At 45.4% G+C, this 26420-nt stretch overlaps 1 protein-coding gene and 1 long non-coding RNA gene across 2 annotated transcripts in view; one reads left to right on the plus strand and one right to left on the minus strand.

The window, feature by feature from the left end:
• NUP210 (nucleoporin 210) overlaps positions 1–26420 on the minus strand; it is a 52600-nt gene that overhangs the window by 13254 nt on the left and 12926 nt on the right. Inside the window, exons 9-27 of the mRNA XM_014893123.2 lie at positions 26085–26191; positions 24938–25078; positions 23628–23765; positions 20752–20907; positions 19227–19425; positions 18540–18685; positions 17423–17644; positions 16031–16204; positions 14856–15048; positions 14485–14591; positions 7774–7878; positions 7544–7645; positions 4740–4868; positions 3955–4082; positions 3276–3411; positions 2923–2985; positions 1809–1988; positions 469–549; positions 112–243 (exon numbers count right to left, since the gene is read on the minus strand). Coding sequence (XP_014748609.1) covers positions 112–243; positions 469–549; positions 1809–1988; positions 2923–2985; positions 3276–3411; positions 3955–4082; positions 4740–4868; positions 7544–7645; positions 7774–7878; positions 14485–14591; positions 14856–15048; positions 16031–16204; positions 17423–17644; positions 18540–18685; positions 19227–19425; positions 20752–20907; positions 23628–23765; positions 24938–25078; positions 26085–26191 — 2639 coding nt within the window. The remainder of the gene's footprint in view (positions 1–111; positions 244–468; positions 550–1808; positions 1989–2922; positions 2986–3275; positions 3412–3954; positions 4083–4739; positions 4869–7543; positions 7646–7773; positions 7879–14484; positions 14592–14855; positions 15049–16030; positions 16205–17422; positions 17645–18539; positions 18686–19226; positions 19426–20751; positions 20908–23627; positions 23766–24937; positions 25079–26084; positions 26192–26420) is intronic.
• LOC148222535 (uncharacterized) lies at positions 10751–13687 on the plus strand. Its single transcript, XR_015806127.1, has 2 exons — positions 10751–12286; positions 13076–13687. It is a non-coding gene; the product is annotated as an uncharacterized LOC148222535 (long non-coding RNA).

The following is a 26420-nucleotide window of genomic DNA, read 5'->3' on the forward strand; positions in this document are numbered from 1 at the left end:
GGCAGTGGAGGCAGCACTATTCCCTGCATTGCCCTGATGTGGCTGTTGCCTTTTCCCCAGCTGCACACACATGCACATGCACACACAGACACACAGACACACAGACTTCACCTCACTGTGCCTTGTCCTGACATCCAGAGTGTCCCTCTTGGTGACAGACCAGTGGAACGTTAACCCTGGCACAGCATTGCCAAAGGAGAAAGGAGTCTGAGTGCTGGTGATGCCCATGACATAAACTGGCATCTGGAAAGAGAGAAACCAGCCTGCTTATGTAATGCCAGCATGCAAACCAAACACCTGCCCACAGCAAAGAGAATTAAAATTCACTGATCAAGAGATGGGGGTCTCTCAAGAAGAAATTGGTTCCTCCCAGAGCTGCAGTGGTGTCACCAGATGATGTGACAGGAATGGGCACAATCTGCAGTTCCAACACATGAAAGCAACAGAAGTCAATCCCAAACAACTCACCTGAGTACCAACTTTCATTCGTGTAATGGGTGCCCGAATTCTCACAGCTGTCAGCTGCACCACCTCAACTTCCACCTTGTCCTGGGAAGGAGGAAGGGAAGACAATGTATGCACTTGTCAAACAGAAACCAGATTTCACTTTCAGGTTTTACAGCCCCTATTTTGCCATTATCTAATCACAGTTGCCATGTGATTTGCATGACTTATCAGAGACAATAGAGTGGACAAGTTCCGTAGGAATGTAAAAAACTGAAAATTATTAAGTTTTGATTGATAGGCATTTTAAAGTGCCCCCTACATTGAAAAAACAAATCTGCTCAAAATTGCTGATGACATGAATGACGAAGGTGAGAGACAGCAGTGGACAAGATCATACGGGGCCCCAGCAGAAGAGGAATGAAGAAACCCAGAAAGTAAAGGAAGACATGGAGAGGAGTTAGAATGAAAAGAGTATTGCAGAGCACCAAATAGGACAACTGAGAATAAAAGGATGATGTGTGACTCTGACATCTCCTCTTCATCTATCCAGACATTCCTGACAGATTTTATTACTGCGATATACTGGGGAGGAAAGGTCAGACCTGGACCTCACTGGGCAGCAGATTTACCTTTCAAGTTCATTTTGCCTCCTATCACACTATTAGGGCAGACTGCTGCCCATGCATTAAAAAGCAGATTTCTTGTTACTTTATTTTTTTTTAAATTATTTTGTGTCCTCTTGGCCTGTCCTGACACCTTTCAAGCAGCAGAGCTTTGTGGTTCAAAGCAGTTGTGCTGCTCTGAGCTCAAAGGCAGAAGTCATAAGATCTGGCCCAAGTTCTGCTGCTCTGAGTCTCATGCAAGTCCCAGGGACTTGTGCTCCCCTGCAGGCCTGCTCACCTCCTTCACACTCAGCTGCAGGAAAATCTAACGACACAGATTCTGATGGGAGTATCAGGGATTCACTGCTTGCACCTCACAGATGATTTCAGGCCACAACAAGGGATGACAGTGTTCTATAGAGACTGCTGCAGCTTAGGAGACAATGTGGGTTTTTTGAGCAACAGCTGCCCTCTGGATCCTCCTAAGAAGGAATGCAGACAAGGACAACCTTCTGCTGTGTTTAAAGGCTTCTTTAGATGGGCTTTTCTACATGCACTAACCAACTCTGAAGATACCAGACTGGTCATAAATCCTCCCTGGTTATCTGCGAGACTCTGGTTTAAGGCACAGCAAGGAAGGAAAGCAGAGAAGTGCACGAGGTAACACTGTTCATGCATAAAGGCTCTGTGTCCCCTTCCAGAGTCAAAGCCATGAGTCAGAGAGCCCCTGTCAGCCCCCAACAGCAGCATAAACATTACCTGGGACACTGCCACAAGCTTCTCTGTCTCTGCATCAACAGCCTGCAGCACTCCTGTCACCACCCCGCTGCCAATGGCCACTCCTCTGACCAGCCCAGAGCTGTTCACTGCTGCAATGTGCTCGTTGTCGATGGAGAAAATGATGTTGGAGAGAGGCTGGGGGCCTCCTTCAGCAGTGATCTGTCAGAACAGCACACAGAACAGTTCATGAATCCTTCAGATAGTTCTTCTGGTCACCATTACAGAGCACACCCTTCCTGCTCAGCACCACGGTGACTCCAGTGCTGCCTGCACCTTCCCAGGGCAGCTCAAGGATTATTCCCCCTGCACACTGGTCCTTGCAGGATGTCAGTCCAGGAAATGCATGAGCTGAGCACAGCAGTGGACCCTGTGCCTCACAAGGTGTCACAGGCTGATTCTACATTCAGTCTACAAAGTTTCAGAAAACTCTACCTCCCTTTCTCTTCAGCACCGTGGTGTAGAGCTCTGCCTCTGTGTTTCAGTTTGTACAACAAGCCCACTATGCCTAATTTCATGGAGCTGAGAGATTTCCTCATGCTGTGCTGGTATTTAACACCAGAAAAGCTGACACTCTACTGACAAAAGCAAACACAAATCTTTTGGTCCAGCAATAGAGCAAAACAGAAGCTGGCTCAAGAATGACACTGTTCTTGTTTAGAGCAGTATTCATCACAGAAACACACAATGGGCTGGGTTGCAAGGGACCTCAAAGCTCATCTTGTTCCATGGGCAGGGACACCTCCCACTATCCCAGACTGCTCCAAGCCCTGTCCAACCTGGCCTTGAACACTTCCAAGGATCCAGGGGCATCCACAGCTGCTCTGGGAAACCTGGGCCAGGGCCTCCCCATCCCCACAAGGAACAATTCCTTCCCACTATCCCATCTAATCCTGCCCCATGTCGGGTTTAAAGCCACTCCCTGTGTCCTGTCACTCTGGGCCCTGGCCAAAGTCCCTCTCCAATCCTGTCAGTCCATTCAGTGTGAATGCAGACAAATGTCAAGTTGAGTATCTACTGCTGAAAATCCAGTTATGAAGATTCATTTTACAAGAGACATTACAAAATAAAGAAAATATACAAGAAGATGCCTCACCTGAATCAAGGCCCCAATAATTAGAGTCACTTTCCTTGGCAGTAGTCTAAATGGGGGAAAGACCTAAAAGCAGAAATATGAATACCTGTGTTCAGGATCCTTCAATCAGATAAATTATGCCACAAAACAGTACAAGTGTAAAACTGAGTCTTTAGTTGCTTAATCACAGTAAATTGAGCATACAGAAATTTAACTCATTATCTGCAGTTAACACTGAAATCAGACTGGTCAGCTTCCAGATAGAATGTATTTTCTGGCAAAGGGATTACTATACTGTAACCATAATTTATATATTCCTGTTCCATTGTAGCACAGACTTTATTTATGCATGCATCTTATCTGAAATTATTTACTTCAATCTGCTGTGGAGCAGAGTTGATTCTCTGTCCTCTTCTGTCAGTCACAGTTGCCATCAGACTCGTCTGCCCAATGGTCATCCCACGCACCAGGAAGGCAGCAGTGTGGCCATCCAGAGTCTCCCTCAGGGGGCTGCAAAGAATCCATTAAAGAGACAATCCCTGAGTAAGTTACAAATAACAAAGCAAAGGACTCGTTTAGTGCCCAGCAGTTTTACCACAAGGCTTTGACTATGTCTGAAACAAAGTTAAGGGAATTATCACATTTTTACACGATGGCTCTTTGCAACCTGTGCTTTATTGTAACATCAAACACCTGAAATGAAAATGAGACAAGTGACAGACATAATGAGTTTGATAACATCAGATGTGCCTTCACACAGCACTCTTCACCTGACACTATTTGCCAAGTCACTGCTTCCAAGATGCACAAAGCTTCATCAGACATGACACTGGAGGAATGCAGCCTCATTCATCAGCCAGTAACATTCAGGCTGTTAATTCAGGCAATTTCCCTCACAAGTAATAATTTTTCACTTTTTAGCAGGTAATTAAGACTTCACAAAAAGAAATAAAATCTCAGCCATTGTATATTTCTGTGCCTCCAACCTAATACCTTTATTCATATTTTGCTAATTCTTATTTGCAGATTAATTTCAAAAATCCATTAACTTACACAAGTGAGACAAGCTGAGATGCTGCTCTGAGACTGAGATCCATGACAGGGAAGTATTTTGCCAGAAAAGGTTTCTTTGAGTCATCCAGAACTCTGACATAAGCCTTAACTGTTTTTCCAATCTCCACCTGAAACAGACACATCCAGTCATTCTGTATTCAAACCACTCTTATTTATTAGCATAAACATCTCCATTTTTTTAAATTACGCTTGTAGTAGGGTAGTGGAGATAGAGCCCCAAGGTTAGATTAGCACTGATTTTAAAGACTAATCCCTGCCAGTTAGAGTTAGTGTCAAATGAAATTTAGGAACTCAGGTCCTTCAGCTGGGGCATAATTAAAACATCCAGAAATATCAACATTTCTTTTGTTTAAGGCACACTCAAGCTGGCAAATGGAATGAACTGGACCTTTTCCTGTTCAGTTTTAAAACCCAACATATGGAAAATGACCTTGGGGCAAAACCTACTCCTAAAAGAATTGCTCACATGCACTTTACATAGGAGGAAATGTAAATGAGCATGTTCATATAAATTATGGATTAACATTGCTGTGTAAATGCAGAAGTTGAGATTGCTGCCACACAGAACATGAACAGATACCTGATACTCTGAGACACTTATAACCTAAAGGGATAAATCTGGGAGGGAAAAACAGAGACACAGGGAGGTTGTAGTTGTTTCTCTGTTGTAGCATCTTGTCCATGTCTGATCTCTGTGCTCAGGACCAGCACAGGGAGTCAGGGGAGGCTGGATCAGCTCCTAATGCTGCTTCCAAGGCACTGACCTTGTCAACAACTCGCACATACACTTCCTGGATATCAGATACATGAATTTCAGCTTCAGCTGGGGCAGGGAAAGCCAGACACAGGTCATGAATCATTACAGTCACTGATCCTGGGAGCAGAGGCTGCACCTGCAATGCCAAAAGTAAACTACATTATAGCACTTCTTTTGTCTGCTGTTCACAGGATAAAATCTGTATCACTTTCACGGCAGAAGCAGCTGGATGCAGAAATCTCTAAGCTTAGACACAGAAAATTCTTCCACCAAAATAAAAATCAAGCTGTAAAATGTATGTAAAAAGTATCATGCTACTGAGCTAGTGCAAACAGCCCCCAGGCACCAAGTGAATTAACAGCTCTTCATCTGGAACAGCCTGGCATCCTGTTACTTTCCCACCATCAGGAGAAAAAACACAAATGACTTAAAGCAACAGAACTTTTCTTAGAGTGAAAAACAAAGTGAAAAAGAAAAGAAATCGAGGACAAAGATGATGCCTATAAAGCATTGGTACTGCTTCCTGTAAGATTTGTACTCTACTGTCACTGCTTTTCATCTGAGCAGCCAAAACCTATGGTAGAACCTGGCAAGAGGACGATTGACAGATCAGGTATTTCTTTAATATAACTATTATTCCATTAATTTTAAAGAAAGAAAATGCTACACTTGTTAATGGAAAAAGAGAGTAAAACCATTAAAAAAGAGACCTCTGGTCACAAACACAAGCCCTCAGAACTAAGTACCCATCCCAAAGTCCCCTCTCCCAAGGCCATGCACCCACACCTTGCTCACATCAGCTTTGCAGTTCTCCTGCAGCTCTCCGACCTTGCCACAGACTCAAGACAATCCCAGCTGTTCTCCCTTTGGCAAGGGACAGCAGTGAAGCTGGGTGTCCTGTTCTGTGCTCTGAACTCTGAACAAGGGGAGATGGCCAGGCCCCCCAGTGCAAAGGAGTTCAGTGAACTCGCAGCAGCGCCTGGCAGCACCATGGGAGTCAGCAGCAGAGCAGTGGGGAGAGCTGACATTTTGTTCTGTGAGGGCACCACTCCTACTTCTGCCTCAAAATAGAAAGAGATGTGAAGTTTTAATAAAGGTCAGCTTCCAGAACAGCAGCACATCCCAGAGAGGGTGGCTAATGCAGGGGCTGGACAACAGGGCAGGGGATGTGGTCAGGGCAGGGAGCTGGAATGGAGCTCAGCTGAGCTGGAAAACCAGAGAAAGGGAACAGGGAAAAGGCAAGCAGGTCTACTGCAACTTTTAAAACTCTTCCTGTTTCAGCCACCTCTGCTGTTCTCCTGTCCCATTAGGTGTCCAGTGGCTCCCAGTATTCAGGGATATTGCACTGGTGACCATTCTTCACTCCTCCCCTGCTACCACCCACTCATGCCCAGAGAAGCTGCTGTGTCAAAACTAGAGGGAGAGGAACAGAATTTCTCCTTGGCAGCCCCACTGAAAAGTCTGGGAATCACTGCTCCAGATAACTTGAATTTAATTTCTCAGAACAGTTTACTGCCAACTCATCCTCTGTCAGCTTGGCTGCACCTGTGCCTGCCATGGCAGCAGCCTGACAGAGCCTGCTGATTTCCCAGGCCATTCTGCTGCTTCCATGGAAAAACCCAGGGCTGGTACTGGGATTTAACCCAAACAGCACACAGGGCTAACAAACCTGCCAAATGTGTGTGGGACTGCATTTTTAAGAAAACGTGGTAAAAGTAGAGTTTTCTCTCCTTTAGTCTGACAGGCAGTTAAACCTCTTCTTACACTTCACAAAGCCTATTTGCTCTCACTGCTCCACTCCTGAATTCCAGATGAGAGCACTGAACTTATCATGTGTACATCAGTTAAAGCCGTCAGGGAGACCTGACTAAAAAACTATTAAGACTTTGAACAGTGTACTATGTACAAAACATGCCTCATCTCTTCTAGTTTTTTCTCACCTCTGTACCTAGCTGGAAAAAATATTCCCACCTCACGCTTACAAGTTAGAGACAATCAAAATGTTTCACAGATTCTTTTGATATTCTAATTTCCACCTTAATTATCATTATTTCACACTTTATCAGCATTACGTCTTGAAAGACAAATCTGTAAATGATACATTTATAAAAACCACTCTTTAGAGCAACTTGTTTCATTTCCAGTTCTTGCCTAATGAAAGCAGCAATACAAACACACAGTTTTATTGTTGCTAACTGCAGAATGCACTTCATATCCTGGGCCTAATGAAGTCAAGCACACCTGCACTTTAGTGCCATCTGCTAAGGGAGAAGTGCATTAAAAACTTCACATGGAGATCAGAATGAACACTTTAATAGATATTCATTCACAAAATCAAGATGCAATACCGTGATTTAAAAATATTCTGAAACAGCACTATAGGATAGAAGAATTTCAAGCTTTCAGAAGTACTGGCCCATAGCAAATACTTCAATATTACTATGGAAACCAATTAATCTTGTGTGTAGCTTCTGAATAATTCTATCACATTATTCTTTGTGGTGTGTGAAATCAGGAACATTCTACTGCAAAGTTGTAATGGGTGAAGTACTTGGAAGTGGCTTTTATCTTGTACAGAGAACACAAGTGCATCACACCTGTAATGAAACAATTTCCTGTACCTGAGGCTATACCTGAAAGTGCCAGTGCAAAGATTCCCTGCCTGAAACAAGACTGTGGCAGGCAAACACATCCAATACACAGCTACTGCCTCTCTATCCACACCTGCTGGAAAATGCCCAGGAGTGCTGAAGCTGCAGAACAATAAACTGGTTGCCAAAAAGGTGTAAAACCAAAAAATACTGCACTCACCACAGCAATGCCTTGAGTCTCCTCATGTGTCACTCTTACAATATTTGGCACACTGGTATTAATGAAAAAATATCCAGAACCTTGTTGGATGAGAAGTTCTGCCTGCAAAACCAGAAAAGCATCCAGAACTAAGATAGTATCCTTCTAGTAAAGCTGGTCTCCTCACACATCTTCTGGAATGTGTGCTGTTTTCCTCCCTGCAGCTGGAAAGCAGCAGAGTAACTCCTCACCTGGACATCAGGGTGGTTGTAGATGGAGACCCCAGTAGGGCTCACTTTCACATCTTCCACGAGCATCAGTTCAATGGTGGCAGGTCCTGGGAGCACAGCTTCATGCTGCAAAGAACAGTGTCACAGTTATAGAGGCAGAACACTGACAGTGTGCTGGGTGTGCAGGGAGGATGTTTAAAGCAGGTAACCAAAGCTCAGGCTGAGGGGATGAGATGCCCACAGGATCCAGATGGCCCAGCCAATCCTCCTGCACAGGGAAGGGCATCCTCAGGGCTGGTCTGTTCTGCACCCCTGGCCAAGCCAGAGGACAAGGCCCAGGCACTGCAGGGTCAGTGAATAATGTCTGACAAACACAGGGTATTAACTCTGAGCCTAAGTCATACAGAATGATAAGACTAACACACAAAGTTTTCTATCTTTAACTCATCTTTTCATGATCCTTCTTAGCAGACCACCAAGAGAAATTCTTCCTTAAATGTAAGTACATGAACACTGGACCAGATGCAGGTTTAATCACTCATCATAACAACATTAACGCAGAAAAGGGAAAAGGTTTCTAGAGGAAGTCACCATTCTGTACCCATTTCACCTCATTAGTAGAATTATTTCCTTGATGCAGAAAGGATGTCATCTTTCCCTAATGACATAATAGGGTGTTCCACTTAAACATGGAACAACAATCAAGACATCTTAATATCCCATGTACTCGATTTTTGTTTGTGCTTTTGGCTGCAAGAAAGGAGAGTGGGCAGATTTGAAAGGAGAATAGAGCAGCTCATTGCTGATGTACTTGAAAAAAGCAGACAGGTCACCTCATTAAAGAAAAAAAAAACAACACATGAGCCTACAAAGTGCAGCAGAACTGACACCTACAGCTGCCAAAGAGTCCTCCCAAATTTAAACAAAGAGAATAGAACTTAAAAGAACTCCAGTGTTCTCTGAATTCAAGGCAAAGTTTAGAGCATTCACTTTTATAATTATTTCTAAAACAAAGAATATTGAATATTGGTCTAACAAAGCAGAGCACGGTGAATTACAAAATTATTGCAGAACATCAAGTGTCCATATTACAGCTCAATTTTTTAAGAGAAAAAAAAAGAAACACAACCAAGTATCTCAAATAACTTCAGTAGCGAAGTAACTGTGTCTCAGAAATTCTCACTAAATCGTAGTCAAATTCTTCAGGGAAAATGCATCTACACCACACTTCCCAACAGAAGAGTAGAAATCTCACAGAAAAGTCAAGAATTAAGTGGCAAAACAGATCACCTCTCAAAGAATTAACTAAGCAGATGCTACACCTGGGCCATGCTGAGAGGAACCTGGCCCACAGGGTATTTCACATTACTGGTGCCCATCTGGCACCTGCTTTGAGTTAAATCCTGTAACCTCTCACTGCACATTTTACTCTTTGCCTCAACTCTGTTTTCAAGGTACTGCATATAATTCAAACCCACTTAAATCTTGCTTAACAAGATTTAAAAGAAATTCCAGTTAGGAAGCACAATGTTTTAAGAGTCAGTTATTTGCACATGTCTGTTGCCCTTGTGTTTCAGCCTTCTGATTGCTGACAGATTCTTTTGCAGTTTCTCACACTTTGTTCTTGTAAATAATGAATGTTTTGCATTCCTCTTTGGAGGAAGAGAGAATTGATGGACTGGTGATGGGACCTATGGAGTCATGAGGTATTATCCTCACTGGCCAATCCATGGGCATTGTTGGAATTCTACAAATAGACATGAAATGTAAATAAAGTGCTTCTTTTCCTGCTTGATTCCTTGAGTCAGTGAGTGTGAGTGTCTCTCTCTCGGTGTCACTCTGAGCTGGTGACCTCGAGAGAAGAAACGACCGTGGGTGACATCTTTTTCTCTCTCCCTTTTCTTTGATTCGGGGTTTTTAACCATGGAGGCTTCTGTGGTTTCTCCGGAGGCTGTGTTAGTTCTCAGCGTCTGGGGGGACCTCCTCAACAGACGTCATGTTTCCATCTCCCTGATGGAATTCCAATGGCTGTTTTTGTGGGCTCAGAGCCAGGGTTTTCTCTGTGAACCCAGGGATGCCTTCCCTAAGGAGGTGTGGTCTCTCTTAGATGAACATTTGTGGAGTACTCTCTCTGCCTATGCTGCAGTGGAAAAGGATTGACAGCCTTCTGAACAATGTTTTTAGTCCCCACGGGTCCGTAGAGGATCTCCGTGGTGAGATCCTATCTCCCGCTTTGGAGACGGACAGCGGATCTGACGAGAGCTTGGAGTTTCTGCCCCAGCCAGGGCTTTCCCGATCCCCCCAGGCTGGGGGCAGGGGGACCACCCTTGGCCAGGGGGTGGGCAGAGCCCCACAGGGCGCCGAGGCCCCGGCGGGATCAGCGCGGGCCCCTTCCCGAACCGCAGGGGCGGTCATGGGTGGGGGGGGGCCGTCCTCCCCACAGCGTCCAAACTGCGGAGTGTCCACACGTTACCCACCCTTGGACATGGCGAGACCGGAGCCGCCTGCCCTGCCTCCTCTAGCCGCGGGCGGGTTTGGAGCGGCTGGCCAGCGGTGATGCAGCCCACTGGGCGTGCATGGCACGTGAAGCCACCAGGGCCGGGGCGTTGGTGGATCTTGGGTCGGATCCCGCTCCGATGGAGAGGAGAGCCGCCCCGCCCTGCCCGGAGGGAGTGGTGCCCCCAGTGGGCCGGCTGGCCACACGGAGTGCCCTCCTTGGGGCGTTCCCAGACCCCCCCATCTCCGTGCTGCCTCCACCTGAATCAGTGGGGGCTGCCACGGGCGGCGGGAGAGCGGCCGCGGCCCCGCCTGGCTCTGCGCAGCCCCCTCGCCCCGCTACTCGGAGTGTTCTGCCACCTGCGCGGGGCGGAGGCGCGGCTCCCCGGCTGTCAGTCTTTCCCACGCCCTGCTCTTCCCCCGCCCCAGGTGGGAGTGGCCCCGTGCAGCCCCCTCTGTCACCTGGGATGCCGCCCCCATCGGTGCCGGCCGGGCTGGCCCCTGTGACCAAGGCGTGGGGCGGGGAGCCGGCGGTCTCTGCGCTCCACTCCCCTGCCGCAAAAGAGGGTGAATGTGAGGTGGCTCCGCGCCAACTAGCGCAGGATTCGCGAGCCGGCGAACACGGGCTCCGCCGGAGCTGAGGCGACCCAGGCGGAGGTCGGGGTGGCTGTGCCGCCTGTGCCTCCCACAAAAGCGGACGGGAGATGAGCGATTCTGGAAGGAACGAGGATTGCTCAACTTGTCCCCTTTAAGCCTTGTCTTCGCAGGGTTGCTGATCGGTCACGAGGAGACGGCGGCTTTGGGTCCGCTGGGCCACCTGAAGTTCACTGGATCGAGGTCCTGACTGAAGAACATACCAAGATGCTGTGTACCCTGTCCCTCACTAGTGGGACACCGCTGGAGATCCGTTTCCGTGGGCTTCCTGACACTGGTGTGGACATCACGATCCTTTCCCTAGCTGCCAGGCCCCCAGGGTAGCCCCTGGATCCGGTGGGGGCGCCTGGTGCGGGGCTGGGTGGAACGGCGCAATGCTGCATGAGCCAGCGGTCCGTGATGATCGGGAACCAGGAGGGACAAACGGCCACGATTCGGCCTCACGTTGCCTCTGGGGAAGGGATGTTCTGTCCCTGTGGGGGGTGTGCATTGGGATGGATTTTTAATGGGGGCCACTGCGGGGATGGAACGGATGGGGGCGCTGCAGTCTGGTATGCCGTCGCTCACCATGGTTCCTGCAGACTGGAAGCTTCTCATAATTGACTTGAAAGATTGTTTCTTTTCGATTCTTTTGTATCCTAATGATAAACCGAAATTTGCTCTCAGAGTGCCAGCCCTCAACACTGTTGAACCTGGACAGGAATATCAATGGAGGGTTCTACCCCAGAGTGAGGACGTTCAGCCAGCGATTTCTGCTTGCCAAGTTTATCGCATTGATCCCTCCATTGATGTGACTGTTTTCATTATCGCTCCAGATCAACAACCTACAGGTATCATTGGCCAATGGGACGACAAATGGTCTGATCAGCTACGAAAAACGGCAACCCCAATCTTTGAATTGCTTGCTCACCTGATACGCAAGTGCTGGCAATGGTGCTTGCAGTTGACGGGAGCAGATTCTGCAGAAGTCATATTCCTGGTACCGTGGGAGGACTTCGAGGGGGCCTTTGTAAATAATGTTTCGCTGCAAAGTGCTCTCGACAGTTTTTCAAGGCAAATCACTTATCATCTGCCCAGCCACAGGCTACTGCATGTGGCGAAATGAAATAATTTTTATTTGCGGCCCAGACATAGTCAGGAGTTGGTGCAAGGACTCACTGTCTTTCCTGACGGCTCGGGAAGAACAGAAAGGCCATTGTTACTTGACAGGAGAGAGCGGTGGCAGGTTCTGGAAGGTCATGAGACTGGCTCAGCCCAATTGGTTGAATTGAAGGGTGCTGTCATGGCGTTTGAGAGATTTTCTCTGGAACCTTTCAATTTGGTCACGGATTCTGCCTATGTGGCCGACATTGCACAGCAGTTGGGTCATTCGGTTTTGAAGGAGGTCAGTAATCCTGCCTTGTTTCATTTCCTGAAGACTTTGTGGTGTGCCATTCAGGCCAGGGTTCATCCGTACTATGTTCTGCATGTAAGGAGTCACACCAATTTGCCAGGATTTCTAGCAGAAGGTAATGCAAGGGCTGACAAGTTAGCTAACCCAGTGTGGGTAGCACCTCAGCCTGATACACTCATGCAGGCCAAGGCATCGCATGGGTTTTTCCATCAGAACGCACATACATTGCAGAAGCAGTTTCAGCTGTCGCCAACTGAGGCTCGTGACGACTGTCATGCACTGGGGCTCTGCCACTGCCAGCAGGGGTAAACCCCAGAGGCCTTAGGGCCTTGGAGCTTTTTCAGACCAATGTCAGCCAGACTGCCGAGTTTGGCTGGCTCAAGTACGTTCATGTAACGGTGGGCACACTGTCCTCTGTGATGTGGGCTTCTGCTCACACTGGAGAAAAGGTCTGCAATGTCACTGCTCACTGGAGGCAGGCCTTTGCCTCTCTAGGCATACCCTCTGCCGTGATAATCAACAATGGTCCTGCTTATGCATCGCAAAAGGTGCAGCAGTTCCTACAGTCGTGGGGTGTGTCACACAAGTTTGGTATCCGACTGGTCAAGCCATTGTAGAATGTGCTCATGGTACTCTGAAGCGGGTTCTTGAAAACCAAAAATGGAGAACGCAGGGCGAAACCCCACACGGTTGGCAAAAGCTTTGTACACCATCAATTATCTTAGGGTGCCACAGAACTCAAATAACCCTGTCATTTTGAATCACCACTTCTCGTTACAGGCTTCAGATGAGACACACCTGCCTCAAGGCAAAGCTCGGGTGCCAAATCTGGTCACCAAACAGTGGGAAGGTCCTTATGACCTTATCGCTTCAGGGTGTGGGTATGCATGTGTGTCCACAGATACTGGGTGCACTGGGTACCTTCGAGCTGTGTCCGTCCTGACCTGCAAGCGCAGAGACAGAATCGGGCCGACAGGCAGGGTGGAAGCCACGACCAAACTGAAAAGCATCAAGTGGACGACTCATCGAGTGAGGACTCAGATGCAGACCACGCGAGTCATCACTCCGATGGGCTGACTACGAGTAGAGCATTTTCCCTTTCTACATTGTTCATTTTTCTTTTTTCTTTTTCTTTTTAAATGGTAAAAGAGTGATATGTTGCCCTTGTGTTTCAGCCTTCTGATTGTTGACAAATTTTTTGCAGTTTCTCACACTTTGTTCTTGTAAATAATGAATGTTTTGCATTCCTCTTTGGAGGAAGAGAGAATTGATGGACTGGTGACGGGACCTATGGAGTCAGGAGGTATTATCCTCACTGGCCAATCCATGGGCATTGTTGGAATTCTACAAATAGACATGAAATGTAAATAAAGTGCTTCTTTTCCTGTTTGATTCCTTGGAGTCAGTGAGTGTGTCTCTCTCTCCATGTCATTCTGTGACACGTCAGGTTATTCCACAGGCTGAAACCTGCCCTTATATTTGGGTTTTAAAAGTGACAAACAGAAAACTGCCACCTGTTTACACCTGCCCTCTTTGCTCATCATCATTACCTTTACTGTTTTTCTTTCCTAGGCTGAGTATCTACAAACTAAATATTTCAGGGAGTGGCTAATGACTTGTAAAATGAAAACCTGAGTTTATGGCTGGCACTGTACAATGAAGGAGTCTCTCAGGGGAAAAAAAAAAGAAAAAAAGAGAGCATTAGTCAGAGCCCAGACTAACATATGGTCCATGTGAGGAATCAGTCAGCTTTTGCTTTGCTCATGCAGAACTTTCCAACCCATCTTTGCAGGGGCAATAATCCATTTGCTTTCCCCAGTGACAGCTGCATGAAGCACATGGCTGCTTTAGTGAAGGACAAGCAGCAGAGTTTCACCAATTCATTAAAAACCCTGAACAGAAACAAAACCAACTGAAACACTTGTCTGTAAATGCCCTTGCCCAGATGGTTAAAAAACTCCCAAGGACGTGGATAGATTGAATATAGATAGCAGCACCTAGTGCAGAGGAAAGCAGGAAAAGCCATGAACCAGTATCAAAGGTCTGCTGTATGAACCTGTATCCAGACTCCACCATGGAGCTGCCTCATTGGTACAGTGCTGTGTGTGGAGGAAATAAATAAATCCATTCCAGGAACAATGGGCATTGACCACAGGAAAATGGCAAACCCCCCCCCAAAATGCTGGTACCTGTATTTTGGCTCTGGCTGCCTTCAGGTGGGGCTGCTGGAATCCAGTGGCAGTGGCAGAGATAGCAGCAGTTCCAAACTCACGGTCAACTACAACAGTTTGTAAGCCTAGAATGCAACACACATGAAAAAGGCACTGCTTAGCTCTTCTAGGATCATTGCCTTCAGACAAGAACTTTCTCAAGACAGGGTCTAGACATTAGACTTAGCTCCTTTTTTCTCCTCCCATCAATAATACACAAAAAAAAGACATTAATGTTAAGATGAAGTATGACTGCAGATTACAGTACTTTCTTTAATCAAGCTCAGACATTACCAAACAGGTTTAATCCTGACCTTCAAACAATGAAATGCTCATTTAAATCGACATACCATGCATTTTCTTCTGACCATTCTCCTCTTCCTTCAGAGTCAGCTCCATTGGCAGCTCTGCCTCAATACGAGCAATGGCCTTATTTGTGGATTCCCACACAACACTTAGAGAGCTGAAGTTGTCAAATTTCCTGCCTTGCTGGTCATAGGCAGCCAAATCCAGTATTGGATTGCGGTAATTGGAAACAGGAACCTGAAAAAGAAGGAATATTTTGAACAGAATGGATACAAGAGGATTTTTTAATCATTAAAGAAAACCTGTGCTGAGACCCGTGAGATTTGTTACAACACCAATCATAAGGAATGTTCATTAAAATGAGGCATCAGTGCAAGGCACTAAGCTGTGCTCCAACAGCCCTGAGATTATCTCAGTTGGTCAGAGTGTGGTGCTGGTTACACCAGGTGGGTTCAAGCCCTGTATGGACCATTTAGAGTTGGACTCCATGATCCTTGTGGGCCCCTTCCAGCTCAGAGCATTCTGGGAATCTCTGAACTCTAAGGCATTTTCCTGGAGCATGGGTTTGGGGTTTTTTTAGCCAGTGAATTACTTTAAAACAAACAAACAAAAAAACCCCAAACCAACAACAAGAGAATTGAACCACACTCAACAAAATAGTTTTTAGAACTCAAACAAATTATGACAAACACTGCTGTTTGTTAAAGCTCAGAATTCTGGTGTTTTTCTGATGAAGTGCATTAGTAACAGCAGTGCACCAAGACAGGCTGACAGATAATGGAGCCAGAAAAGCAGGTGAGCTCTGAGGTGGCTAATAATACACAAAAATCTCCTTCTCCTCTTCTTATTACATAGAGGCTCTTTAAAATGATTCATCAACTGCAGTTTCAGGGAAGGAAGATGACTTTCACATTTGCCTAGGAATATCAACACAACAAAACGGGGTTTACTCAGCAGCCAACATGTGACAACACTCATTAGGAATAAAAACAGAACAGCAAAGCTCTTTATGCCTGATAATCTATGCATATCCATTGTCCACTTACTGCAGGGACCCCCCAGCCTGCTCTGTGCAGGAGCTCCCAAGGGCACCAGTGTGGCCACAGCTCCAGTTACTGCTCCTCTTACAGCAGCTCAGAGGCTTTATTTCACACATGGAGCTCCAAACACTTATTTTTCAGCTGTGGGAACACCTTCTCCTGTCACTTCCCAGGCTTACCACTTGCTTGTTCTGCTGGAGCAAAGGGCAGGAGAGATCAAGCCGAGGGCTGCCATAAACAGGAATCAAAGTCAGCCGGGAAGGGACAGCACAGACGAACTTCACCACAACAGGTTCAACCACTGGGAAAGGGTTGGTGACTGTGGGGCTGTTCCCAACTGTTAAGGTAATAACCTGAAAAGAGCAAATGAGGAAAGAGTTGAGTTCGGGCATGCTATATTTCCACAGGTCTCAGTTAATCTGTGATATCAGCATGAAAAGCAAAAATACAGTTCCTGGGGATTTACAGCACTATGGAGACACAGGAGGATGTAAAAGGGGGAGCATGTTTCAAGAACAGTTCTTTATCACTATGAAAGTACTGTTCTGGGAATTCTTCCTAGGTGCTCATGTTCATTACCATCAAATTTGTTTCAAACAACAAATCTCTTGTAACTGAAAAAGGAAACAGCAAGTGTTCTTGCAGAGTGAGAACAGAACAGCCTAAAGGCAACATTTACAATCACTTCAGTGTGTTTAAAAACATCTCATCTTTTATTTGACACTCCTTTTTAAGTCTTCAGCAAAATGAAGTGGATATAAAACCAGAGAAGGCTGAGGTAGCTCTGGTCACCTGCCTTATCCCCTTATGCACTGGTGTGGGCAGAGTCACTCAGGTGCGATGTGTGCGGATATCCAGCCTTGCACAGACCTGCACATCAACACCAAGCTCTGCTCCTTCTGAATCTGCACTTACAGAAATAGCTCCACTTTGCAAAGTGTCCACTGAGGAAATCGGTGAAACCTGGCAGCCCAACCAAAACGCTTAGGCCTTGAAGAATTACAGGAGGAAAACAGTACATGGAAGCTAAATGCTTCATGGGCTGGGGAGAGTGAATAAAGCAGGAGAAATCACTTCTGTATGTTGGAGACAACAAAACCAGGGGAGAATGAGCATGGCCACGCTCACCAAGGCTGCACAGAGAGCAGAGCAGTCAATTCCTGTGGCTGCCATTTGTTAGAATAAACAGAATTACCCTGGGAGGTAACACAGCTAAGAGGAGCAGGTCAGACAGAGAAGTCAGCCTGCTCAGTAACCTTCTGCTCTGATTCTACTCATGCAAACTGAACCTGCGCTCATCAGGATGTTCAATGCATCCCACAACATAAGGCTTCCATGACTTGGGTTTATACTGCAATAAACCCATCATAAACCACTCTTTAACATGATGTTGTGAAATTCTCACTCTAAAACCTGCATCACAACACATAAACAATGTACCTACCCAAGTTCTTTACTGGCTCATTATAAAAACATCTTGCTCCATGAACAGGCATATGACCCCATCAATCTGTCTGGAGCCAGTTCTCAGGGCCTGATGGAAGGCAACACCGAGCCCTTCTGGCACTTACCTGCTCTCCCAGGCTCCTGCACAGCACCCTAACCCAGTGCTGGTGGTTGTTTCGAGGTGTGGGAGGTTCAAGTAAGGACAGGGCAATGCTTTCTGCATCCTCAGCAGCAACGTTCCTGAAGAACTTGGAAGGTTCTTGGACCCATGGCCTCGGTCCTCCTTCAAACAACATATCCTTAGAGGAACCCAAAGTCACTAAAGCGACAGATGGTGGATCGATAGCCTGTAATCAATTAATTAACTCATTTAAAATTCATCACCTATTTACATAGTTTAGTTGTTCTCTGAAAATCAACTTCCTTCTGAATGGAAGAGCTGTACTGGTTACTTGGATAAGGCTGTGATTTCTCCCATGCAGTGGTTTGTCAGCATACTTAGTGAAAAACAGAGCTGCACCAAAATCCACGAGGATTCTGTCCAGCTGGATTAGATTCAAAGGAAGTCATGGATCCAAAGAAAAGTTTTAGCTGCATTCTGATCACATCTCTCTCATGAAGAATTACAGCAAAAGGGAGACCCTTTATTTATTCTTCTGAGCACAGAGATAGTATTCTGCTATACATTTAAAGCAGTATTTAAAATAAATGAAATAATGTCAAATTGTACTGTAACTTGACAGTGCCCTCTCCAGAACAGGTCTGTGTATGTAATTATTCTCCTACACAAGTTTTGCTTCAAATCTCTCTAACAAATTCTGCACTGATGTGCATCCCTGGGACAGCCTGTGCTGTTCTTCACCAGAGCAATTAACCTGACATTTAGTATACAAAAACCATTTCCACTTTGTGTTTCACAACATCATATGACATCATTATAACCACAAATTTGTAAGATCTGCACTAACGTTTTTTCCACACTGGGGGAAAGCTATGGTCAAATACTCAGCCTGCAGTCAGTACTAAGCCTCTGCAGATGAGGTAACAAAGCAGCCTCCTCTGTACTTCTATCTACTGACCCTGACTCAGCTTCACTCTTATTTTCTTCACTGAACCAGCCAGTGGTGGAATGCAAACCCACCCAGCCGGGTTTTTCAAACCTGTTCCTTCCATAACCTGCTCCCTGTCATGTACAGGTGTTTCAGGGATGGGTTGCCCCAGGAGCAGAGGAAGCAGACTCACTCTCAGCGGGAGATAAGCGGCGATGGCGATGCTGGCACTGAGGCGCACATGCCCGTGGGTGTACACAACCACCAGCCTGGTGTACCCCTGAAATTCAGCCTTCACTCTCACTCCACTGCAGAAATCAGCAGTTGGCTTAAGTCTTCCTGTCAGATAAATTTAAAATAGTACAAGAGCTTATTTGGAAAGAAATGCCCAGGCATGTTGATCAAATTCAACTCTTTGAAGGGAGCCTACCAGAAAGATGGAGAGAACGTTTTACAAGGAGGGATGGCTTCAAACTGAAAGAGGAAAGGTTTAGATGGGATACTGGGAAAGAATTTTTGGCTGAGAGGGTGGTATGGCCCTGGCACAGGGTGCCTAGAGAAGTTGTGGCTGCCCCTGGATCCCTGGAAGTGCCCAAGGCCAGGTTGGACAGGGCTGGGAGCAACCTGGGACAGTGGAAGGTGTCCCTGCCATAGCAGGGGTGGGACCAGATGAGCCTTTAAGGTCTCTCCAACCCAAACTATTCTGCATTAAAAAACAAATACAGCCTCAAAATAAAACTACTTGGATCCCCTCCCCTCTGAAGTTTGGCACTTCTGTGGGGATACGTAGAGAGCCATCAATCAGTGATTTAAGGGAGAGGTGAGACTTGGTAACACCTGTCACCAATTTAACTTCCCAACCAGGGAGGAGGTAAAGGACCTTCAAGTGTGCTGAACACGCCAGGGTTCTCCAGCTCCACCGTGAGCTCCAGGTGTGAGCAGTCACTCATGGGGACCAGCTCGCCCCTGTCCACGCTGGTCCAGCCACTGATCCTCAGGGGCAGCTCCAGCACCTGCCCCACGTGTGCTTCCACCTGGCAGGGAGTGAACTCCATGGCACTGGGCGGGCTCACGTACACCTGTGGAAGGAGGAACAAGGACAACTGTGTGTCAGTGCTCTGCTCCCATGCCAGCCCAAGCCCACAGCAGCTTGCTGGGCCTTCCTTTTACTGATGCTCCTGTAATTCTCTCTTCTGCTTTACAGACTTTGAAGTGTGGACTAAGTTGTGTGCTATCTCCAGCAGATGCCATCACCAGCTGGGAGAGCTCTAGCATCCATTAAAGAATCCACCACAGACTGACCACAGATTTCATAACAATCACTGTGATCAAAGCTTTTATTTGCAGTATCTCAACTACTTAATCCTCTGCAACTGGCTTCAGGATACCAAACCATATGGTACAGAGTTAAAGCTGTAATCTGTGTAGATTAACTACTCCTAAAACTCCTACCACTAAAAACTTGTTCACTGAGGTCAGTAAACAGAACTCTGAAGAGCTGCTCCACAAAGAAAGCAGCTCCTAACACAAGAACAAAGGCATTCAAAAATAACCTATTCAGATTGTGCAATACACTGCTCTGAAAGCTCACATGGACAGAAGGTTTCTTTCTCTCTTCAGGCTTTGACCTTATGTTTGAGGATAAGAAATTTTAGCTGGAAAAAAATCTTCATTCCTGTGTGTCAGGCTGGTAACTGCTGCACTGCTAAAAAGCAACATCCTGGGTTGTTCAGAGAATTATTTCGGAGTGATTGTGCAAGCTCAATTCTGAACAGATGCTAATTCCTGTCACACCCCTCCCTTTGGGGCCACCAGATGTCCTGATCCTGCATTGTCCTCACTCCACACAACACACTGACCACTATGACCAAAGAACTGGGGATGGTCTGCAGAGACATCACAAAATCCCTCTTGGGAGCTACGTTTTTCATTGCCATTCTGTCCTAATTTTCCTAAAATATTGTTTTTCTTGGCCAGCTTAGGTATCAGTATGCACCACTGTGCCCTCTTCAGTTACTTCTCCAGAAAGAAATTTTCTTGCACATCCTGATAACAACTGTCACCCGTCAATATCAAGGGAGAATGCCCACCTATCACCCTACAGAATGAATTTTTAGTTTGGCTTGTCTGCTTAGATGGCTAGGCCAGGAGTCTACTACCATTTCCTTCTTGCACTTGAAACTTCCAACAAGGAAAAGACTTACCAAGGAAATCAGGAAGGGGCAAAAATAGGAGTAAAGTTAATGCACTGGACAGTGTTTGATTGCCTAAAGCACAAACTGAAATCAATCACTTCACCTACCACAGGGCAGGAAGTGGAAGGGGAATGCCTATGGCATTCTCAGCTCCTTGGCTGTTTCCAAAAGTCATATTCAAGAACAATCACTGCAAAATAAATCTCTTACCTTCATTTCTCCATAATGCAATGGATTCCGAACGTCAAACGCCTGAATAATGCTGACCCCAGCATCACTCCCAGTGGTCACTACTCCTTTCACTGTCACTGTGGCTACTGCTTGGTTAGAAGAGGACCAGCTGAAGTTGCCACTTCCACCCTGAGCCTGGAATACAGAGGGGAAAAATCTTTCAAACATTTAATCGAGTACGTGGTTCTCACATTTCACAGCTTTGGATATCTTGCCTTTGGATATCTTGCATGAAACCAGGAATACACTGAGAATGGGACATACAAATAAAATCACACCTCAGAACTTAACAAGCAAGATGAAAGAGAGAGATGAGAAGATTGCTACTCTTCTTCAGCTTTTTTCACATGCAAAAATAAATGTCAAAAGTTCCATCAGAGCAAAACACAAGTGAACAGTGGAGCAATTTTTTTATGTATATTGTTTAAATTTCTTTAACTTCCTTAGCATTTACTTTAACCTATTTCATAATTAAAAATTAGCAAGGTGATAAATCTTGTCTAGAGGCACAGTGTGGAAAACAAACAAATCTCAATTATGCAGGAGCTTAGCTAGTAATTTTTACCAGGAATACAGAATAAAAAGAAAATTAAGAAGAGGGTCATTTCCCTTCTTCCTTCCTCTGAGCACATGCACAGCCTGATTACAGAAGGACAGATGAATAAATAGATAGTGCTGTGTTACAGGAGGTGCATGGGATGTGGTGAGAAAGGCTAAAAGAATACAAGACTTCAACAGATTTGTAAGGGTATTTAAGTTAAAACATGGAGATGAGCAGAAAACATGAAACAGAAATACCCAGCTCTTAATAATTGTATGAAGTCTCACGTCCTTGCCATAAACCCCAGACACCTCACTACATTTTCTCTCTCCGGCAGTCAGTCTGCACTGAGGAGAGGAAGGGTAAAGCAGCTTCTCCTGCAGCCTGGTCATTATCCAGAGCTGGCAGGGAGCTCCACACTGCTGCCTGTGAGTGATGCCTTCCCCAGGAACCTCCACGTGCTCAGCCTCACACCACTGGCACTGCACCTCCCGTGCGTGGACTGAAGGGAGGCAACAGAAACCATCTCATTAGCACAAATATGAACAAAGCAAGCCCCAACAAACCAGACAGCTGACAAAGGAAAACCTGCCAAGCATTCTGGTACCATCTGGAGGGAGTTACTTCAGCTATACACACTAGATCCAAAAATCCCTTTCAATTCATTTTCAGAAAAACTTTATTCACCCATTTAAAACAGCCTGATGAAAGCTATGGAGTGGGAGGCAAACTCTGATGGAGAGGCAGGAACAGTTGAGCTGTGTATGTGCTGTTGACAACCACTGGTATCGTGGGATGGAGAGACCAGAAGAAGGGTCTCAGTTTCAGCAAAAGTTAAATCTGGGAAGAAAAAAGTTTCTATGTTTTTATAGGAAAAAAATCAGACTAAAGTAAGAATAGTGACACAATTATTGCAGTACCATTAAGGAATGTTTTCTAGTGAGATACTTCATTATATATGCAAGATAAGCTGAGGTAAGAATAGAACTGTGAGAGAGGTAGGAAACAAAACCACATTTCCTTTCCCTTACTGAGAAAACTCCAGCAGAATTATGATGAAGTACTAAAATGCAGATTTGTACTAAGAATTTTTACCACACTCTGCTGGTGTGGTCAGGAATAGCATGAAGTAAACCAAACTAATCCCACAGAACAGACAAGTAGAGATGCAGGGCTTAACTCAATGGAGTTGCCTTTAGATTAACACTGGAGAATGAAGTTTAACCTCTATGACATTGATTCTCTCCATGGAGTCACTGAATCAGTAAGGCTGGAAAAGAGCTCTGAGATCAACAAGTCCACCACTGAACCACATCCTCAGGTGCCACACCCCCACGATTTTTGAGCACTTCCAGGGATGGTGACTCCATCACTGCCCTGGGCAGCCTGTGCCAGTGCTTGACAACTCCTTTTGTGAAGAAATTTTGTCTAATATCCAATCTACACGTGAGGCTGTTTCCTCTCACCCTGTCCCTTGTTACCTGGGAGAAGAATCTGGCACCAAGTGTCCTGCTGCCTATTTGGATATGCTTTACGTAAGACAGATCCAAAACTGAGCATTACTTTATGCTAAAAGGGAGAGGTAGGAACGGTGCATCCAACACTTCGTGCAGGGTCTGAGTATCACTGGCCTAGGATAAGAGTCTAGGCTGAGAAAGCACAACTTTCTTTTCCTTACTTAGACTGCAGATACTGGAACACAAGCCATTTGTTTCATGGAGCATAAGGAATAGCTGACAGCTGGGAAGCTAAGACACACCTAAGGAACACTGAAATAATCTCTTCTCTAAATGAGCCGTGGCCTTTGCCTCCCTGGAACTTTGTATTAGGAGCACGAGGTGTGTGGCCAGTGAAGAATACTGATGTCCAAGGCTGGCAGAGTGCTGCTAATTAATCTTGTCATGCCCTTTTTGCAGTCACTTCACACTCCCATTCGTATTTCCGATCCTTGCCAACAAAGGGCAGCCTCTAACGATTGCTGTGGAGCTTTGGATATAGGATGCTTCCTGGAATTCCAAACCACTCCAAGCATAGGTATGTGGTGCATGCATGAGGGAGAGAGGAAGAGAAGACAAGAGGTAGAAGCCAGTGGGGTTTTTATGTTTGTTGTTTCTTGGTGCTTTTTTAAAATTATTTTATTCTCTGTTCCTCTCTTATTAATTCCTGTAATTAACGTCCCATGAAGTTCCTCCAAACTACATTTTGGATGCCACCATCCCTGAAGTATCCAAAGCCAACCCTGCCTCAGTGGTGACAGGCCTCAGTGTGCCTGCCTGAGCAGCACTCCCTGCAGCTGGGTACTTCTTTGGCATACCTGGATGGTGTACTGGTAGACTCCTGCTTTTGGCTGCCATGGAAACATCAGAATGCTGGGTAAAAGAAATATTGGAACATAGATCTCCACATCCTGCTGGTTTTGCACTGGAACTGGTAAGGTATGAACACCTCCATCCTGCAAAGTGCAAAAGCACAGTGTTAGAAATGGCACCACAGAGCTTCCCAGAGCTAATGCTTAGTCCTTATGTACAGACAAGTCCTTGAAAACACTTCAGGGAGAAAGGAAAACTATTCAGGATGACTTATGAACAGATTTCCTTGTGAGCAAACAGCTCCTGGCAGCAAGGTGTGCCACTGCATTAAATGAGTGCTACTGCTATGAAGATCCAGGAGCCCACATTAATTTAAAAGGCAAACAGCAAGAAGAAATACACTCAACTGCTCCTATTTCGAGACCTCATTTGGAGAACCTATCTGGAAGCTCGACACCTACATTTACTCTTTGCTCATCCCACTGTGTACAAAATTCAGCCTGAAAGACCCATTGCTCAGCCCCCCAAACGCTGGCCTTCACAGCTCTGCTGTCACTGCAGTGCCACAACCCTCTGGCACAACACACTGCTACTGCAGTGCTGAGGGACAAACTGCTCTCAGGGGATGCCTTCCCATTGAAGAGAACATCTGACTCAGAGAATGACCGTGGCTTATCACATTCAAGGAGCTACTAAATCCTGCTCAAGGAATCACTCAAATGATTTCACAGCAAATGGGTTGAAGTGTTGAATTTTCAAGCAAAAGCAACTCACTTCCACACCACATGCCCTAGTTAGCCACACATTCAGCAGCCTGCCCAACCAGCAGAAAGTTAATTCATATTAATTTGGAGAAATGTGCAGGCTGATACATTTGGCAGATTGTCATTCCAGAGTTTAAGGTCACTTACCAATTGATAGCAAACTTTCCCAGTGTAACTGACTGCAGAACAAGGCCAGGGTATGAGAGTGATGATCCTACCACAAAAAAGTGTAAAATTCCCTCAGCCTGTGAGAGGCCCCTTGCCCAGCACAAGGATCTGCCATGAGAAAAGAAATCAGTGCTGTGCACCACTGCCTGAACAGGAGTTTGCCACATGCTCGGGAGCAAAATCTCGCAGTCTTTATTTAAGCAAATCCTCTGCTGACTCAATGATAGTTTTCATGAAGAAAGGATTTTAGAATTTGGTTCTTAATTTGTTCAAACAAAGACCCATGTAATTCTTAGGTTTCCTTTTGCTAGGAAGTCACTACTGCACAGCTCCATTATTTTTAGGCCTACCAGTGAAGCAGAGGAGTTTTCACAAAGACACACCTGATCAACTACTGATGTGAGTGCAGCATCAATCGTGGTCTGACCCGCCTTTACTGCCATCACATGATGATAGGATCCATTCAGAGACGACTGCAGCACCTCAAAGTATTCTTTGGACAGCTCTGTAGTAATTCTGATGTTCTAAAACCAAGACATGAAATAGAAATTGCCCCAGGTAACTGACATCAATAGAGGACAGAAAGCCATGAATGTACAACAAGTCCATGAGCAAACCACTGTTTAATAACTAGGTTCAAAGACACACTGTTGAAACTGATTAGAACTTTCCCTAAGGAAGTTTCAGTCTTTCAGAAAGATTTTACCCTTTGGACACAACATTGACTCCACAGCAACTTTTTTAAAAAATTATCAGCAACATGCCATTTAACATGAAAGTACCCATATTTATACTAATAAAAAATTCATGTTTTACAGTATTTTTCTAAGTTTTTCCTTCTTCAACACAGAAGAACATATGAATATACTGCCTCAACAGCACACTACTGAGCTCTAGCTCCAACTCAGATCTGTATCCCAAAAAGCAATTATGGACAAATAAAATAACATTCCCATAGCTCCAATACTCTGAAAAGCAAGAATTTAATAATTTTTTTCTTGTTGCAACAGTATTATTTAAATTTCGTTTCCTTTGCGATTTTTTAAGAACTATGTACATTTGGTACCGAGTATATAGAATTTAGGAAGAAGCTCTTCTCTGTGTGGGTGGGCAGGCCCTGGCACAGGGTGCCCAGAGCAGCTGTGGCTGCCCCTGGATCCCTGGAAGTGCCCAAGGCCAGGCTGGATGGGGCTTGGAGCAGCCTGGGATAGTGGAAGATGTCCCTGCCCATGGCGGGAGTGGCACTGGATGATTTAAAGTTGCTCCAAGCTCTACCTAACCTGAAGGACATTGTCCAACTCCCGTTTTTTTTCTACAGCACTTAGACTCCAATAATTTCACATTAATCACCCAGAGTACTTTATTTTTAAAAAGCAAGAACAACAAAACAAATGGGAAAATGAAAGGGCAAGAACCAACATGGTTTGCACTGTCCTGTCTCAATGTAAATAAGAAACCACTCAAATAATTCCAAAGCAAGTCAGGATTTAGGAGACAGTCACTGAAAAGTATCTAAACATTTCAACTTACATCAGATAAATACACCTTATTGCTTGATTTATCATACACATCAACTGTAATTTCATAAAGTCTGCCCATTTCCAGGACCCATCTGTCACCTGGATGAACTGTAAATCCTGCAAAACAGGAAACATTGAACAGCACAAAGCAACAGCCCCTCTACCTAATGGAGAAAAGCATTTTGCTTCTGGTGCCCACACTCTGCAGATGAATGTTCATTATTTTAAACTGCTGACTACAGAGATAAAAGAAAATACGTAAAACCTATTTGACGTTCAGCTACTTTTATGAATAAAATTACTTTTCTGTGAAAACTAACACTAAACAGAAGCGTGGAGATACAGC

This window comes from Sturnus vulgaris, chromosome 11 (assembly GCF_052056855.1).
Source record: "Sturnus vulgaris isolate bStuVul1 chromosome 11, bStuVul1.hap1, whole genome shotgun sequence".
Taxonomy (NCBI): domain Eukaryota; kingdom Metazoa; phylum Chordata; class Aves; order Passeriformes; family Sturnidae; genus Sturnus; species Sturnus vulgaris.